The sequence below is a fragment of the Erpetoichthys calabaricus genome, chromosome 5 (assembly GCF_900747795.2).
Source record: "Erpetoichthys calabaricus chromosome 5, fErpCal1.3, whole genome shotgun sequence".
Lineage (NCBI taxonomy): Eukaryota > Metazoa > Chordata > Cladistia > Polypteriformes > Polypteridae > Erpetoichthys > Erpetoichthys calabaricus.
In genome coordinates this window covers 113,922,450-113,938,249 of record NC_041398.2, presented here as the reverse complement: position 1 = coordinate 113,938,249, position 15,800 = coordinate 113,922,450, and the positions used below count along the sequence as shown (strand labels likewise).

General features: G+C 39.2%; 1 protein-coding gene across 1 annotated transcript in view; it reads left to right on the top strand.

Annotated features, from left to right (window-relative positions):
• Window positions 1–15,800, top strand: part of klhl5 (kelch-like family member 5) — a 119,585-nt gene that overhangs the window by 66,655 nt on the left and 37,130 nt on the right. The window contains 3 exon segments of the mRNA XM_028801974.2: window positions 12,525–12,650; window positions 12,653–12,690; window positions 12,692–12,721. Of these exon segments, the coding sequence (XP_028657807.2) occupies window positions 12,525–12,650; window positions 12,653–12,690; window positions 12,692–12,721 (194 nt within the window).

Below are 15,800 nucleotides of genomic sequence, written 5' to 3'. Positions count from 1 at the left end.
TATGAGAACATGAGAGCAACCATTAAGATGATATTAGGGAGGCTAAAAGACAGCTGGAGAGGAATTTTGCAGATAAGGCAAAAGATGACCCGAAGGGTTTCTTCAGTATTTTAGTAGTAAAAGAAAAGTCAAGGAGGAGATGAAGTGCATCAGGAATAGACAGTGAAATAGCAGACACTCTAAACTTGCATTTTTCTGAGGTCTTCACAAGTAGGGATGTGGATAACCTCCTAGCAGTAAATGGGATTACTAAGGAGGTTCTGAGTGATTTAGAAATTGTAGAGGGAGAAGTACTGCTCAGATTGAATAGGCTGAAATCAAACAAATCACCAGGACCAGATAATATTTACCCTTGAGTTCTTAAGGAAGTTAGCAAGTACATATACAGTATAAACCCTTGACACATATTTTTAGAAAGTCACTGCACACAGGGGAGATTCTGAAGGGCTGGAAAATAGCAAATATTATCCTGTAATATAAAAGAGGTGCTGGGCAGATCCAAGCAACTATAGGCCAGTAAGCTTAACATGCATCACAGGAAAATGAATGGAAGGAATTATTAAGGATAATATTGAGCAGCATATGGCAAGTACAGGAGTTTTTCTGAATAGTCGGCATGGGTTCAGAAGATGGAGGTCAGGTTTTACCAACATGCTGGAATTCTATGAGGAAGGATATGATCAAAGTGGAGCATATTATATTATTAATCTTAAATTTAAGAAAGCATTTGATAAGGTTTCACATGAGAGGTTGGGCATCAAACTAAAAGAAGTAGGAGTTTGGAGTGTTATTTGTGGATGGGTACAGAATTGGCTCAAGCATAGGAAGCAGAAGGTGATGGTGCGAGGAACCTTATCAGAATTGGCTGATGTTAAGAGTGCTGTTCCACAGGGGTCAGTGTTAGGGCTGCTGCTATTTTTAATAAATATAAATGATTTACATAGGAATATAAGTAACAAGCTGGTTAAGTTTTCAGATGATACCAAGATAGGTGGATTGGCAGATAATTTGGAATCTGTTAAATCATTACAGAAGGATTTGAAGAGCATACAGGCTTGGACAGATTTGTGGCAGATAAAATTTAATGTCAGTAAAAGTAAAGTATTACACATAGGAAGTAAAAATGTTAGGTCTGAATACACAATGGGAGGTCTGAAAATCAAGAGTACACCTTATGAGAAGGATTTAGGAGTCATGGTGGACTCTAAGCTATCAACTTCCAGACATTGTCCAGAAGCCATTAAGAAGGAAAACAGAATGTTAGGTTACATAGCACGATGATGTGTGGAGTACAAGTCGAAGGAGGTTATTCTCGAGCTTTTTAACACACTAGTGAGGCCTCATCTGGAGTACTGTGTGCAGTTTTGGTCTCCAGGCTACAGAAAGGACATAGCACCACTAGAAAATGTCCAGAGAAGAGAGACTAGGCTGATTCCAGAGCTACAGGGGTTAAATTATGAAGAAAGATTAAAAGAGCTTTTTCAGTTTAAGTTAAAGAAAATTATGAGGTGACATAATTGAAGTGTTTAAAATTATGAATGGAATTAGTACAGTGGATGGAGACTGTTATTTTAAAAAGAGTTCATCAACAACATGGGGACACAGAAACTTGTTAAGGGTAAATTTCGCACAAACATTAGGAAGTTTTTCTTTACACAGAGAACCATAGACATTTGGAATAAGATACCAAGTAGCATGGTAGACATTAAGACTTTAGGGACTTTAAAACTAGATAGATAGATAGATAGATAGAACTAGACTTGATGTTTTTTTTAGAAGAAATAAATGGATAGGATTGGCGAGCTTTGTTGGGCTGAATGGCCTGTTCTCGTCTAGATTGTTCTAATGAAAGGCAGGATATAATCCTAGATAGGGCACCAGTATTCAGCCTAACATTAAACATATTTTATGTGGGTGGATTTTCATCATAATCCCCAATCCTGTGTTATGATTAAGATCACATTTCCGAATAGTCCTTCGGTATATCATGCTGACAGACCGAGTGGGTAATTATAAATTAAAGTTTATTTTAGTTTGGCATAGAATGTAAAAATAATAACATTTTCAAATCCTGTTTCAGTACAGAATATCTCTCTGTGGTGTTGCAACGTAACACCATCTGTCAGCTGTGAATCACTGGCCTTCACATTACAAACAAGCTCTCTCCTCTTGGTGAGCAATAAAAAGAGAACTCATCCTGATTAGCAAAACAGAGAGCTTCTGAGGTGCAGCATTGTGCTTCCACATGTTTGACTTCAGTAATTTGTTGTAGCTAATCAAATATACAAACTTGAAGTAACAGTAGATTCTGGAATGGTACAGTTATAGAGATGCTCTTCAGTTTCATGGCAGAAACCAGTAGGACAGTGATCCAGGCCAGCCACGTAATAACATGAACAGTCACACAGACCCAATTTACAATTGACAATTACAGCAACATGTGCATTTTTGGGATTTGGGAGGAAATCCATGTAGCAACCGCACAATACGAATACGCGATTCCTACACTTCACCACCCGTACAGGGGGTGGACGATGTTTGAAAGTATAAGAGCACAACCATATTCGGTCCTCATCCCCTCTAGCCACGATCCCCTTCTTAACAATCTGTAGCAATAAAACACAACAGGAAATGGAACAGAAAAAATATATTAAAAGGTGCTGCTACATAAACTTAACCGGTGCTTGAGTGCTCCTAAGTGAACCCCTTCCCCAGACGCCCTCCCTGGCGCCCCGTATACTAACCCCCGGTTTGACACAGACAAAAGAAAAAGAAAAATAAATAATGAGAAAAAACTGTTCTTTGATACGTTTAGTTTCACGGAGTCCAAAGATATAGAAAGCACGAAATCCTGGAAGCAGGAAACACAACCGTCCTTTAGCGGGACGGCTTCTCTGCGGACTATCACGAAACGAAATTCAGGAATCCGACTCACCAGACGGGAGCACCCAGAGAACACCAGACCCTGGCCTCTTCTCGGGGATTCGTCCTTAAAATATTTCTTCGGGGTGGCCACCCATGAAAAGCAGACGTCCCTGGGCGAAGCAAAATCCTGAACAGTTCTAGAGCGTAGACAGTCGCTGCGATGCCTTGAAAATTGTGTCTTTGTTTCTTCCTCCTTACTTTCTCCTTACTGTCTTTCCCCTTCTTGTTCCGCCATTCCCCTTAAAAAGAGAAAGTTTCCCGCCGAAAATCCTTGCCTCTCTCGGTGGTCATGGCAACCAATACGCCGGCATCAGGCAGCTGGAGAGTGTACTCGGGCGGGATCCTCCCAGAACGGGACGTCACCAATGGTGCCTGAAGGGCTATTTAAAACGGTGGCCAGACAATTCCCCACATCAGTCAATTCCCCACATTCCCAACTCCCCACAATTACAATTCCCCACATCACAATTCCCCACATTGCAATTCCCCAAATTCACAATTCCCCACGTCCACAACTCCCCACATTGGGATAATATTTATTATAACCATAGACTAATGTACTATATAAGACAGTCCATATAATGATACAAAAGCGTGCCCTCCGTTTCCCCACATCGAGCATTATTTTATTTAAAAACGCTACTTGTTAATAAATATGTAAAAATACATTATCCAAGCATGCATTTTTATATACAATTTGCCTTTTAAAAATTTGAAACAGGTAAGTTGAATTCTATTATTTTTTGAATCTTTCTTAAAACATGCTAAAACGTAACATTTTTGATTTTTATCTTTTTTAAATTACCAAAATTAAAGTTCTCAAAAATAATAGACTCTACTTATGGTGTAAAAATAAAAACACGAAATAAATCAAATAAAATTCTTCTCGCGCCTTACAACGTATCTACGTGCTCCGCGTCATTATATTATTAATTCAGTGCACTCCATATTATCCCAATGTGGGGAGTTGTGGAAGTGGGGAATTGCAATGTGGGGAATTGCAATGTGGGGAATTGTGATGTGGGGAATTGTAATTGTGGGGAGTTGGGAATGTGGGGAATTGACTGATGTGGGGAATTGTCTGGCCACCGTTTCGGTATAAGGAAAAAAAATGTTCCTACCTTCTATTTCTATAAAAGGTAAGTTCCACTACAGACTAATGCACTCTTTTTAATTTTATAGTTGTTGCCGTTTCTCACGTATTCTGCTTTTGTGACAGAACATGTTGGTGAACATTGTTTGTAATACAAACCATGCAACTATACAGTAGATAGAATTATTACCCCATACTGTACATAAGGTGGAGCATTAAACAAATTACTGTTGCTCTTCTTAGCATTTTGTTATGAACTTCATCTTGGTAGGCAAGCAGATTTCTTAAATGTCTCGCCTCACCTGTGCTCACATGCCTTGATCCAAGTTTTTTAACTCCTATTTGTCTGTGCACCTCCACCCTTCAGACATCTCCCTTTTAAGCTGGGCCTGAGAATGCTTACGGTGCCATAGCATGTCCACTTGGAAGCACTCCTGGGTCATATGGAAACCATGGAGGTCCTCCCCAGACAGCACCCTAGTCTAACGGGATCCAGGGTTGCATTTCCGAACTCCAATTCCCATGTATCCCTATGGGTGTCTAAAGTAGGACACCACGGGAGGACCACTGCCACCTCTCATACGGGGGATGGAACTGCTCCTGGCCTCTGACTTCCACTGGCATTCATATGACTCTGGCCAGGCAAGGAGCTGTTTCTTTGTCCAGCCAGTGTGCTCTGTCCTTCTGCTCTGGCGTCTCGTCCGGGTAAGAAACTCTCCTCCACCCCAGCCGAGATGCCTGTTTTCCCGCTCGGGCACTTACAGCTCTTATATACTGCCACCTAATATTAATTAAAATATTTACAAGTCAGTAAGGCACCATTCACTGTTATCTTAAAATCATTTTTTGTAGTAAAACTGTTGTATGAAACTTCACAAAATTACTACATTTTAAAGTAAAGCCAGTTGATCTCTAAAATACCTTATGATGTTCTCTGTGAAGGAGCTATGTTAGAATGAATTGATTGATAGTTATAAATAAAAAAAAGATTTAAAAAGACTCTCAAAAGAATCGATAAAAATGGTGTGACTCTAAGAAACAACTACCATTTTGCTTGATTATAAATGTCAATAATTCACTTTTGTGAAATGTCTCGAATGTCAGCTTGAAGCTTGCAGGCATTATCATTCCTAATACGTTTCTACACTAGTGATCAACGAAAACTGTTTTTCATTTTTAGCTGACAGCCAAGTCAGGCAGGAAACTCAAATGTGTTTATGGTTAGAAAAAAAGAAAATGCCCCGAATTTCAACAGTATTTTGTCATTAAATGGAACACTTTCCAATTTGGCACAAGCTTTAAAGTGTAATAAAAATGTGAAAGCTTGTATTGCAAGTCAGTGCATTTATACCGTAAGTAAAGTTACTTCTCCCTTTGGAAATGGGAAAAATATATAAGAAGTCAGATTTTCGCTAGTCAAGACATTTTGCTTATAGCTGATATGGTCTAAACATAAAACACATTGAAAGACGAAAGAACTGAAAATCCAAAATTTTGTGAACTGAAGCATTTATTTTGTTTATCTTATTTTTCCTGTGTGAAGCAGACAACAAATGTTAATGGTCACTTAGCAAACAAGAGTCTTAAATTGCCTGTCATGATGTGTTTGTATTTTTAATATTTGAAACCGATCACGCAACACCAATACTGTTATAATGTTTCTTCATTGTCGAAAAGAAACTAAGAGCTGGAAGAAAATGAAAAGAAAAGCAGAGAGGTGACATTTGAAGTATTTGTTCACCTCAATGATACAGGACAGTGTAACTTTGAACCTCTCATTTTAGGAGAAAATCGAATGCCTTGGAAGAGAATTCATAGGAAACATCAAGAGAGCATCACAGTACAACTACAAATACATCTGTTTTTGCATGTTAAACATCTGTTTTTGCAGTGAAAACATGAGAATGATAATCTGACTTTCATAGCCACTCCATTATCCATCCATCCATCCATTTTCCAACCCGCTGAATCCGAACACAAGGTCACGGGGGTCTGCTGGAGCCAATCCCAGCCAACACAGGGCACAAGGCAGGGAACCAATCCCGGGCAGGGTGCCAACCCACCGCAGGACACACACAAACACACCCACACACCAAGCACACACTAGGGCCAATTTAGAATCGCCAATCCACCCAACCTGCATGTCTTTGGACTGTGGGAGGAAACCGGAGCGCCCGGAGGAAACCCACGCAGACACGGGGAGAACATGCAAACTCCACACAGGGAGGACCCAGGAAGCGAACCCAGGTCCCCAGATCTCCCAACTGCGAGGCAGCAGCGCTACCCACTGCGCCACCGTGCCGCCCCCCACTCCATTATAATATGTTTTTATAATTAAAAGAGAAAATGTGAAAGTAAATTTATCAGTGAAATATAAAACCATAATTTAAAAAAAAAAAAACGCCTTGCTGAAAAGATGCATTTTGACTTGTTTATTGTGCATACTGTATTTTCACCCTCCTTATAATAAAAGGCACATTTCACAAAATAAAGATAAATAATCCAGACTTTGCATTTTAGACTTCCAGACCTCCAAGCATTAATCCCTGTAATAAATGAAAACAGCTTTCACAGAAACTCCATTAAAATGTATAACATTGGGAAAATTCAAAATATAAAACCGTGAAAAATAGCTTGTCTTTTTAAAATACAAAAACAAAGTCAGAAACAATGTTTTGCCTTTTAAATATCTGATATAGACTTTCATTTTAATTTTGGGTGTTGCATTTTCAGTATAAAATCATAGTCTTAAAAATGATATACTTCATTACCTCATAGGAATAAAATTAAAAGGCAAAAAGTACAATTTATAAAAAGTCAAGAGACTCTAGGCAGTCAGCACCACCCAAAAACAAAACTACCGTACATGGCAGGCTTTTCACTGTAGCCTATTTAGCATTATATTTACTTCTGAGGAAAAAGACATTGACAAAAATGTTATTATGTGTAAGAGATTCATGTAAATATCAAAATGTCAACATAAATACAGTAGGAAAGGTATCTCTAGTGTCCACTGTTCTACTGATGCAGATTTAGTACACGTGCTTATTTGTGTCATCACCTCACCTGGTTAAGAATGAACGGAAAGCAAAGGCCTTTATCACCTACTCTCTGTCAAGTACATGCTGCCTGGACACAGCCACAGAATAGACAACAGCCCTCCTAGATGGAGACTCAAGTAGTCTAGCCATGCCACAGAACATTGCCCTGCAGAGTGCAACAAGCTGAAAATGGATTGGAATTCAGATCCAACTGAAATCACAACAAAGCAGAATTGTTAATGGTAAAAATGATTTGTGTAAGAAGTCTGTAAGCCAAATACAGAATCCAGATCACAGGTAAGATGCCATACACAAAGAAGGTAAAAATGACAGTTTCCATACACTGAATATAAAAAGCAGAATCTGAAAAAAAGGCAAAAAGATCAAAGGACAGGAATCCAAAGACAATTGTAGTTCTGGTGGTAATAATCAAAAAATCCTTAAACAGAGTAAGGGCCAAGAATAGCAAAGTGCATGAAAGTAGCTGATGCAAATACTACAGATAAGCCACTGTTTTGTACCCCTCTTTTATGTCCTCAGCCCCACTATAATATGACTGCTGCATAAGCAGCAGATGCAGATAGGAGAAGTTTTGAACAAAAGTCAGGTGACGCCATCACACTTCCCCATTTATACATCTTACTACCTTTGCGTCATACAGCAAGAGTCATGCAGAAACAGAATTCAAACTTAACAACAACATTTATTTATATAGCACATTTTCATACAAAAAATGTAGCTCAAAGTGCTTTACATAATGAAGAAAAGAAAAATAAAAGACAAAGTAAGAAATTAAAATAAGACAACATTAATTAACATAGAATAAGAGTAAGGTCCGATGGCCAGGGAGGACAGAAAAATCAAAAAAAAAAACTCCAGACGGCTGGAGAAAAAAATAAAATCTGCAGGGGTTCCAGACCACGAGACCGCCCAGTCCCCTCTGGGCATTCTACTTAACATAAATGAAAATAGTCCTCTTTGTATTTAGGGTTCTCACGGAAGGACTTGATGATGATGGTCATGCAGACTTCTGGCTTTTAATCCATCAACGTTGTAGCATCACGGTGCTTTGAGTAGATGGTGGTGGCGCAAGCCCCCACCACAAAGAAACCGGAAAAAGAAACAGAAGAGAGAGTAGGGGTTAGTATGGATTTTAGAGCCACCATGAATAGTTATTATAATGAATTGAATATACAGAGTATCAGGATTAAATTAAAGTGAAGTTATGAGAAGGCCATGTTAAAGTTATGTGTTTTCAGCAGTTTTTTAAAGTGCTCCACTGTATTAGCTTGGCGAATTCCTACTGGCAGGCTATTCCAGATTTTAGGTGCATAACAGCAGAAGGCCGCCTCACCACTTCTTTTAAGTTTTGCTCTTGGAATTCTAAGGAGACATTCATTTGAGGATATAAGGTTACGATTTGGAATATAAGGTGTCAGACATTCTGATATTTAAAATGGAATGAGATTATTTAAGGCTTTATAAACCATAAGCAGAATTTTAAAGTCAATTCTGAATGACACAGGTAACCAGTGTAGTGACATCAAAACTGGAGAGATGTGCTTGGATTTTCTTTTCCTAGTTAGGATTCTAGCAGCTGCATTCTGCACTAGTTGCAAACGATTTATGTCTTTTTTGGGTAGTCCTGAGAGGAGAGCGTTAAGATGCACATTTCACCTGTTTTGGTCTATACAGTAAACTAGGGGGGCTCCGCCCCCTGCTCGCTTCGCTCGCCAAACCCTGGTGTTGGGAATAAGAAAGAGCGTGATGTATGAATGAGATATAGAATAGTGTGAAGGTGTAGATGATGCAAATAGAAAGCAAACAATAAAGTGTGTGGCACAGTGTAAAGGTTTATTGGAAAATTTCTTTGCACACGCCGTTTAAGTGTAAAAGGTAATTCCAGGTCAGAACTTGTAAGGTCAATGAAGATGGTTATTGTCGTGATCAGAGTCAAGTTTGTCAGAGCTTAGAAAGAGTTGTGTCTCTGCAGGAAGTAATGGAATGACTTGGGTATTTATGTTTTCCACATTAATATTTTTTGGACATAATATAGTGCGTTGTGTTAAAAGGGGCATTTGGTCTAATGAGATTGCTGTTCCAAATCTGTCTGTAACTAAGTCGGCGCAGATAAAGGCTTGAGGAATTGTAATAATATCTGGGAGAAGTCTATCTGTATTGGTGAGTGTACCATCTCCCAGTTGTAATAACCAATTGTTATGATCTGGATGTGGACATCGCATGTTTTTGTACTAACTGTATCTTTTGAAAGCAATGCCAATTGTCTGCGTATTTTAAGGTGCACTGAACAATAGCTGAGCGCATGACATGTGGAACAATAGCTAAGCACAGTCGAAAATCTCCTCGTAATAAAAGTACCTTTCCTCCAAAGGGAAGATTATTATTCATAAACGTTTGTAGAAGTTTATGAATGGTGTTGAGTAAGTGAGTGGATGCCATTGTACATTCATGAATAATTAACAGTTTTGCAAGACGGATGTCATGTGCAGTGCCACTGTTAATGTTCATAGTGGATATCGATTTGTAGGATCTAATGCAGTTCATAAAGATTTAACTTTCAGGTGCATCGTTAGTTAGAAGCTTCTGTAGATATTCAGGATATGAGCTTGTGCCGTTTGAGAGGCGCGTTGTTGTATGTGTAGTATTTGGGACGTGTTGTTTTGGAGCTGTAATCGATTTGCCTGTTAGGGTGTGAGAAGCCCGTTGTAGTTTACGGCATGCATTGTTTGTATTGAGCCTTGCCCGTTTTTGTATGTCGGTCAGTTGAGCTTGCTCTTTTTGGAGCCTTGCCTGCTTGTACTGCGTTTATTTATTTTGTCCTCTCGCTGCCGTTTTCTGTATGTCTGAGACGGGAGGTGTTTCGTTTTGAAGCCGTGCCTGTTTCGATGCAGTACTGTGAGACGCGCACTGCATGCGTCCACGTTCAGTGTGTCTGTCCATTTGGGTTCGTTTCTGTAACTGTGTTAGTTGAGCTTTGCGTTTTTGGAGCCGAGACATTTTTTCTTCCAGAGTTTCAGAAGCGCGTTGGAGCCGACGTGTATTGTTTTTTTCATGCGGGTTCGTGTGTTTGGTCCCGTTACTCGAGCCGTATCGGTTTGTACCCGTGATCGTGAATTCATGAATTGTTTGTTCTTCAGCGTTAGAAATATGGATAAGTAATAAGGAGGATCGCACTCACTGTTAATATGGAGCCTTTTCTGCGGTTGAACGGTTAATAGTGCCTTATTGTAATGAGATCCACCTATGCTGCATAGTGTGAACGTGTTGAGATGACGTATGTTTAATACGGACGGTTCATTTAGAAATGGGGCTTTGTGTGTAGATTGTGCATATTTCCGTTGTTGATTTGTTTCAGGGTGCACTGTTCCAATGCGATGCAATATTTGTCCACATATGCGAAAGCAGTATGGGTCATTGCCTTTTGGTGGCCTGATATTTACTCCGGTAAATGCAAAAGCAAATGAAGTATTGTAGGATCTAATGCAGTTCATAAAGTTTTAACTTTCAGGTACATCGTTAGTTAGAAGCTTCTGTAGATATTCAGGATATGAATGTAAAGGAGGCAGTCTAATCTGACCCTTTTGACAACAACGTGTAAATTCCTTACTTGTATTGCCAATTGTTTCTTCAGGGAAGTTAAGTGAATGACAATGATTGCAAATGACATTCATTAATCCCAATGAATTTTCCTCAATAGTGGACTCATTATTGAACGCGTTGTCAGCTAAGTGACGCAATCGTTTAGCAGGTGTCTGCGGACGGTTCCTTTAGAAATGGGGCATTGGGTGTCACTTCTTATTGATGTTAGTGTGTTTGTGGGTCTGAATCGTCGTTGTTGTGAATGTTTCGTGTGCCATGTCCGTAGTCTGTCCCGTTTCGTCTCTAATGGGCTTGGTGTGGCGGTCACGGCTTCTTTTTTTTGGTGTGGTAGGAGCTTGTTGAATCCTCCTCTTTGTGTGCGTCCCCGTTTCGTGTGCAATGGGGATTCGTGCGTCGCTGTGTGCTTTGCTGGGGGGGGGGGGGGGATGTTGCTTGGAGGGGGTGGTGGGATTGGTGGGGGCGCGAGTGTCTTCTTTCTTTTTGTGTGCCAGGGGGCTTCTTGAATCCTCCTCTTTGTGTGTGTCCCGTCCATTGCTTGTGGGGGGGGGGGGGGTTTGCGGGTTCTTTTTTTTGTGTGTCAGGGGCTTCTTGAATCCTCCTTTTTCTGTGTGTTCCGTCCATTGCTTTTAGGGGGAGGGGGGGGTTGGGTGCTTGGAGGTGGGTGTGGGGATTTGTGGGGCGCGAGCGGGTTCTTTTTTTTGTGTGCTAGTTTCGTGTGCAATGGCTTTCGTGCGGCACTGTGTGCGTCGCCTGCGTTTGACTCCTTTTTTCTGTGCTGCCTCCTTGCACCTCATTTCTTTGACTCCTTTTTTCTGTGCCCACTCCTTTTTTCTGTGGGTCGTGGCTGTTCTGTGGTCGCGGCCGCCCCTCCTCTCGCGGCGCCTCATTTCTTGGGGCGCCTGCGCAGTACGTCTTTTTGCGGCTACGGCCCATGGCCGGATGTCCCTGCATCCATCCGGTTTAGCATTCTCGGTTTGTAATGTGGATGTGGATAGAAACCAGACCTCTAAACTATACTATAAATACAGTATGTCTAATATTAAGTTCTTTCTAATATTTGTTAAATGTGCACAAGTTGCTAGTCTGATTAAACCTTATTTTCTTATAGTAGAAATACATGTATCTAACCGTCACCTCCCATTTAACTTAAATTACAAGAAAACCAAATTACCTACAAGTTGCGTTGACACAATGTGTGACATGTTGCGTATTTGCTGCATTCTTTTTTTTAGAAAACAACATTATATGTAGTGATAAATAATTTTAATTTTGGAAACCTAGAGTTTACCAGGTTTGACTAGAGGAACCATTTTAAATAAATTTAAAGGCTTTATTTCACAGTAAGTACTATAAGATAGGTAATGATATTTGATCATTCATTAAAGTAACAAATTAATAATAGAAGGCTAATAATTGAGACTTTAGGCTCTTAGCATTGGCTCCATTTCTTTGAAGATGTTAGTTATTGATAGCTAGAGGCATAATTCACAGTAGATTAATGTAATGTTTGATCAAGAATCGCTCTGCTTATCAGTGTTAGCTTTGGAGGAATTGTGTGGTCAATTAATGCTAGCCAGTGAGACTTGCCAAGGAGCCCACAATACAATATTACCACAATAAACAGCTGAAGATATGATAAATACTACCACTTTTTAATGTTTCCAATTACAAAGTCATCTGATTAAGTTCTAAAAAAGATTGAAATTTATTCTATCCTTCATATTAACTTAAAATTATATCCACAAAGGCAAAAATATTTCAGTCTGTTCTCCAAATAAGAATTACAGTTGACTCAGTTGTTTCAGTAGTGAACCGCTGTAATAAGTTCTTCTTTCCTATTTCAGGTCGCCTGGAGCTGAAGGAAGAGAACATAGAGAGCTTGCTTTCAGCAGCCTGCCTCCTCCAGCTGTCCCAAGTTGTGCAGGCGTGCTGCAGATTCTTGATGAAGCAACTGCATCCCTCAAACTGCCTTGAATTCGCTCTTTTGCTGATGCACAGGGCTGCACAGACTTTGCACAAAGTGGCTCACAATTACACTATGGTAGGTGTCCATTATGATGGGACAACATGCTAACTTATTTCCGACAACACTCATATTGTCAAACAGAAAGAGAGAAAGTAATTATGTTAAATATCTGTTTAAAAATGATCAAATATAGCAAAAAATATTACACAAATAATTTACTCTATATATAAGCTATATGAAAAAATGACTAAAAATTATGTAAAATAGAAACAGTGGCTAAAGAAAGCTTAACTTAGCTGGTGAGGTTTCTGTGTTTCCACCAGGTGTTGTGACTGTGACTGTGAGTGTGAGATCTGGGGTGGGATCTCTTGTGGGGGACATACTTTGACAGTGGTAAGGTGATCCTGATCTTGGTTACAATATGAAAAGTAATCAAAGCAATCCAAAAGTTCATTCTGGGGGGCTGCCACTAACATACATACTTAACTTACTGTATGTCTGGAGACCATATGTGAAAGCTGCATTAATTAGGTTTGGTGACGGATACATGGATAGATGGAGAATTTAATATTCTTCTCCTGAACTCGTAAATGCTTTAATAATCTTTTAAATAATGTTCTCTTTTTCTTTTGGTTTTGTTCAAGTGAACATACATATAATTAACCAAAGGAATTGTATAAATTGACAAATGTGGTGTGCTTTTTTTACTTGTCATGAATATATTTCCAAATATTTGCAGTTTTAAATATTTTCTTTCCTCCTTTTTTACCCTATACAATCATTACTGCTACTACTGCAACAGGAAACACTTGCTCCTTAAATGTTGCTATAATTGTATTAAAAGCCTGGCTCCTTTCACTCAAATTTCCAGGTTAATCATCCCAAGAGGGATTCTTTCATTCACTTCGATGGCCCAGCACTATTCATAGCTCAAAAGGGTTCTCGTGTAAAATTCATATCCCAAGTAAAGGTGGAGAGACCTTTACAAGCTGACAGATAACCAAATCCATCCATCCATTTTCCAACCCGCTGAATCCGAACACAGGGTCACGGGGGTCTGCTGGAGCCAATCCCAAACAACACAGGGCACAAGGCAGGAACCAATCCTGGGCAGGGTGCCAACCCACCACAGAGATAACCAAATGCATCTTTTTAATTTAAAAGAAAATGTTTGTTGAGTACTGCGGTGGGCTGGCGCCCTGCCCAGGGTTTGTTTCCTGCCTTGCGCCCTGTGTTGGCTGGGATTGGCTCCAGCAGACCCCCGTGACCCTGTAGTTAGGATATAGCGGGTTGGATAATGGATGGATGGATGTTTGTTGAGTACTGTAGGAATGATCGAGTGCCACGTTCATTCTGTTTAAATTGTTATTCTACTCAGAGTAATCAAATCACAAAAACACATTTGAGACGTAAACAATATTGTGGATGGAAAACTGAAAAGCATCAGAGCCAAATGCGACACTCCAGATGTCCCACTCCCATTGACTTGCACTGCTGATAACAGATGTGTGAGATCGCCACTCCCTTCGCTTTGGGAAAACAGCATTTGTAAAGTGGGCTCCACCTGATGGTGACTGTGTGTGACAATTTCATCCTTGGAGGGAAAGGAGGTCACTTATTTCAAAATGTGACTGATTTTCAGAAACATTTCAAAAAGCAAATCAAATTTTAAATTGCCAGATTGAGGACACCATGACATTTTGAGTGCTTTACCTGACAGATTTATTTACACATACACTGACCTAGGAAAATCCTGAGAATTATAATAGATCTTGCCAGACCAACTTTCCTGAATTTTTAACTCAAGTTTGTTCACTCATGCAACTAAACAGTAAATTTCAGAAATAACAATTTTCTGCCAAGACCTTATACAAAATAAAGCACCATACCTGTATATGTTTTGGATTTTTATCATTCTCAAACCTTTCTTAGGTGATGAAAAGAGAAATAGGACATAGGCTTCATAATCTTTCATCACTTGTCCATAAATGTTTGGCAATTAACCTACCCTTAATTCTGACTCTGCATTGAAAATTTTCAACCCTTTTAAAATTATCTGCTAATTCTCCAGATGAGACTCATCCCACTGCTTGTAAAAGACAACAAGCCTTTTCTGCAGTGTCAGAAATGCATTTGTGTGTGTGTGTTACAACCTATTTTTATTTTTCTATATACAGAGCATGATTAGAAAAACTATGAATATTGTATATATAATGAGATGCTGTTTATTTCTGCAATGCGGGCTCTCCATAACTGCTGTGTTTTTATGTTTGCTGTGTTATCATGCAAGTTGGTGTAAGAATTCAGCTTTTGTGGCAATTAGTCATGGCAGATGGTAGTTATATTTCTTTTATCTTGTTTCATAATGTGTAATTCCATCTGGGACTTATAATTCAATTTGGATATAATTGAAAATTCTCATAGGCAAGTTCATCTTACTCAGCAGAGGTTGCTATAGAAACTTCCGAGGAAAAGCTCTCCCATTTTTTCATAATTAAAATATAATCCTAAAGTAATTAACTTTTTCAAGGGGGATCCCAAGCAAATCATATCAACCAATAAACATTATTCAGTGCTCTTTTGATCACTTAATCATATTAGTTGAAATAACAATTAGTCAAATAATTTAGTAAACCACAGTGCAAAAGGGTTCAAATTGAATAATGCCCTTTAAATGACTATTATTATAAAGTTAGTTTTATTCCATCCAAGAAAGTTGGTGTTCAAACATAAGGTTGAATATATTTGTGACACTGAAGCTCACATCAGTACATTCATTTTCTTGACACCAATAGTACTTATACTGTAGACGATGGAAATCTGCAGATAGCTGGTGACATGCTAGAACAAAACAGATCCCCAACTGAGCAATCTGTCCCTGCAATGCATTTTATGATGCTTCATTTAGTGAATGTGCCTGAGCTAAAAGTATCATGCCATATCAGTATCTTGATTTACAATATACAGTATGCCTCATTATTCTGTTTCAACATTTGTGACCTCTTTTTCAAAATGGTTTCATTCATTTTTGATTGTACTGCCGGACTATACCTGCATAACAGGGTGGGTGATTTTTTCTTCTGTATATTCCTGGTTTCAGAAATCATTTTTGATAAATGCATATAAAGCACGCTTCAACTGGAAAATGCCTACA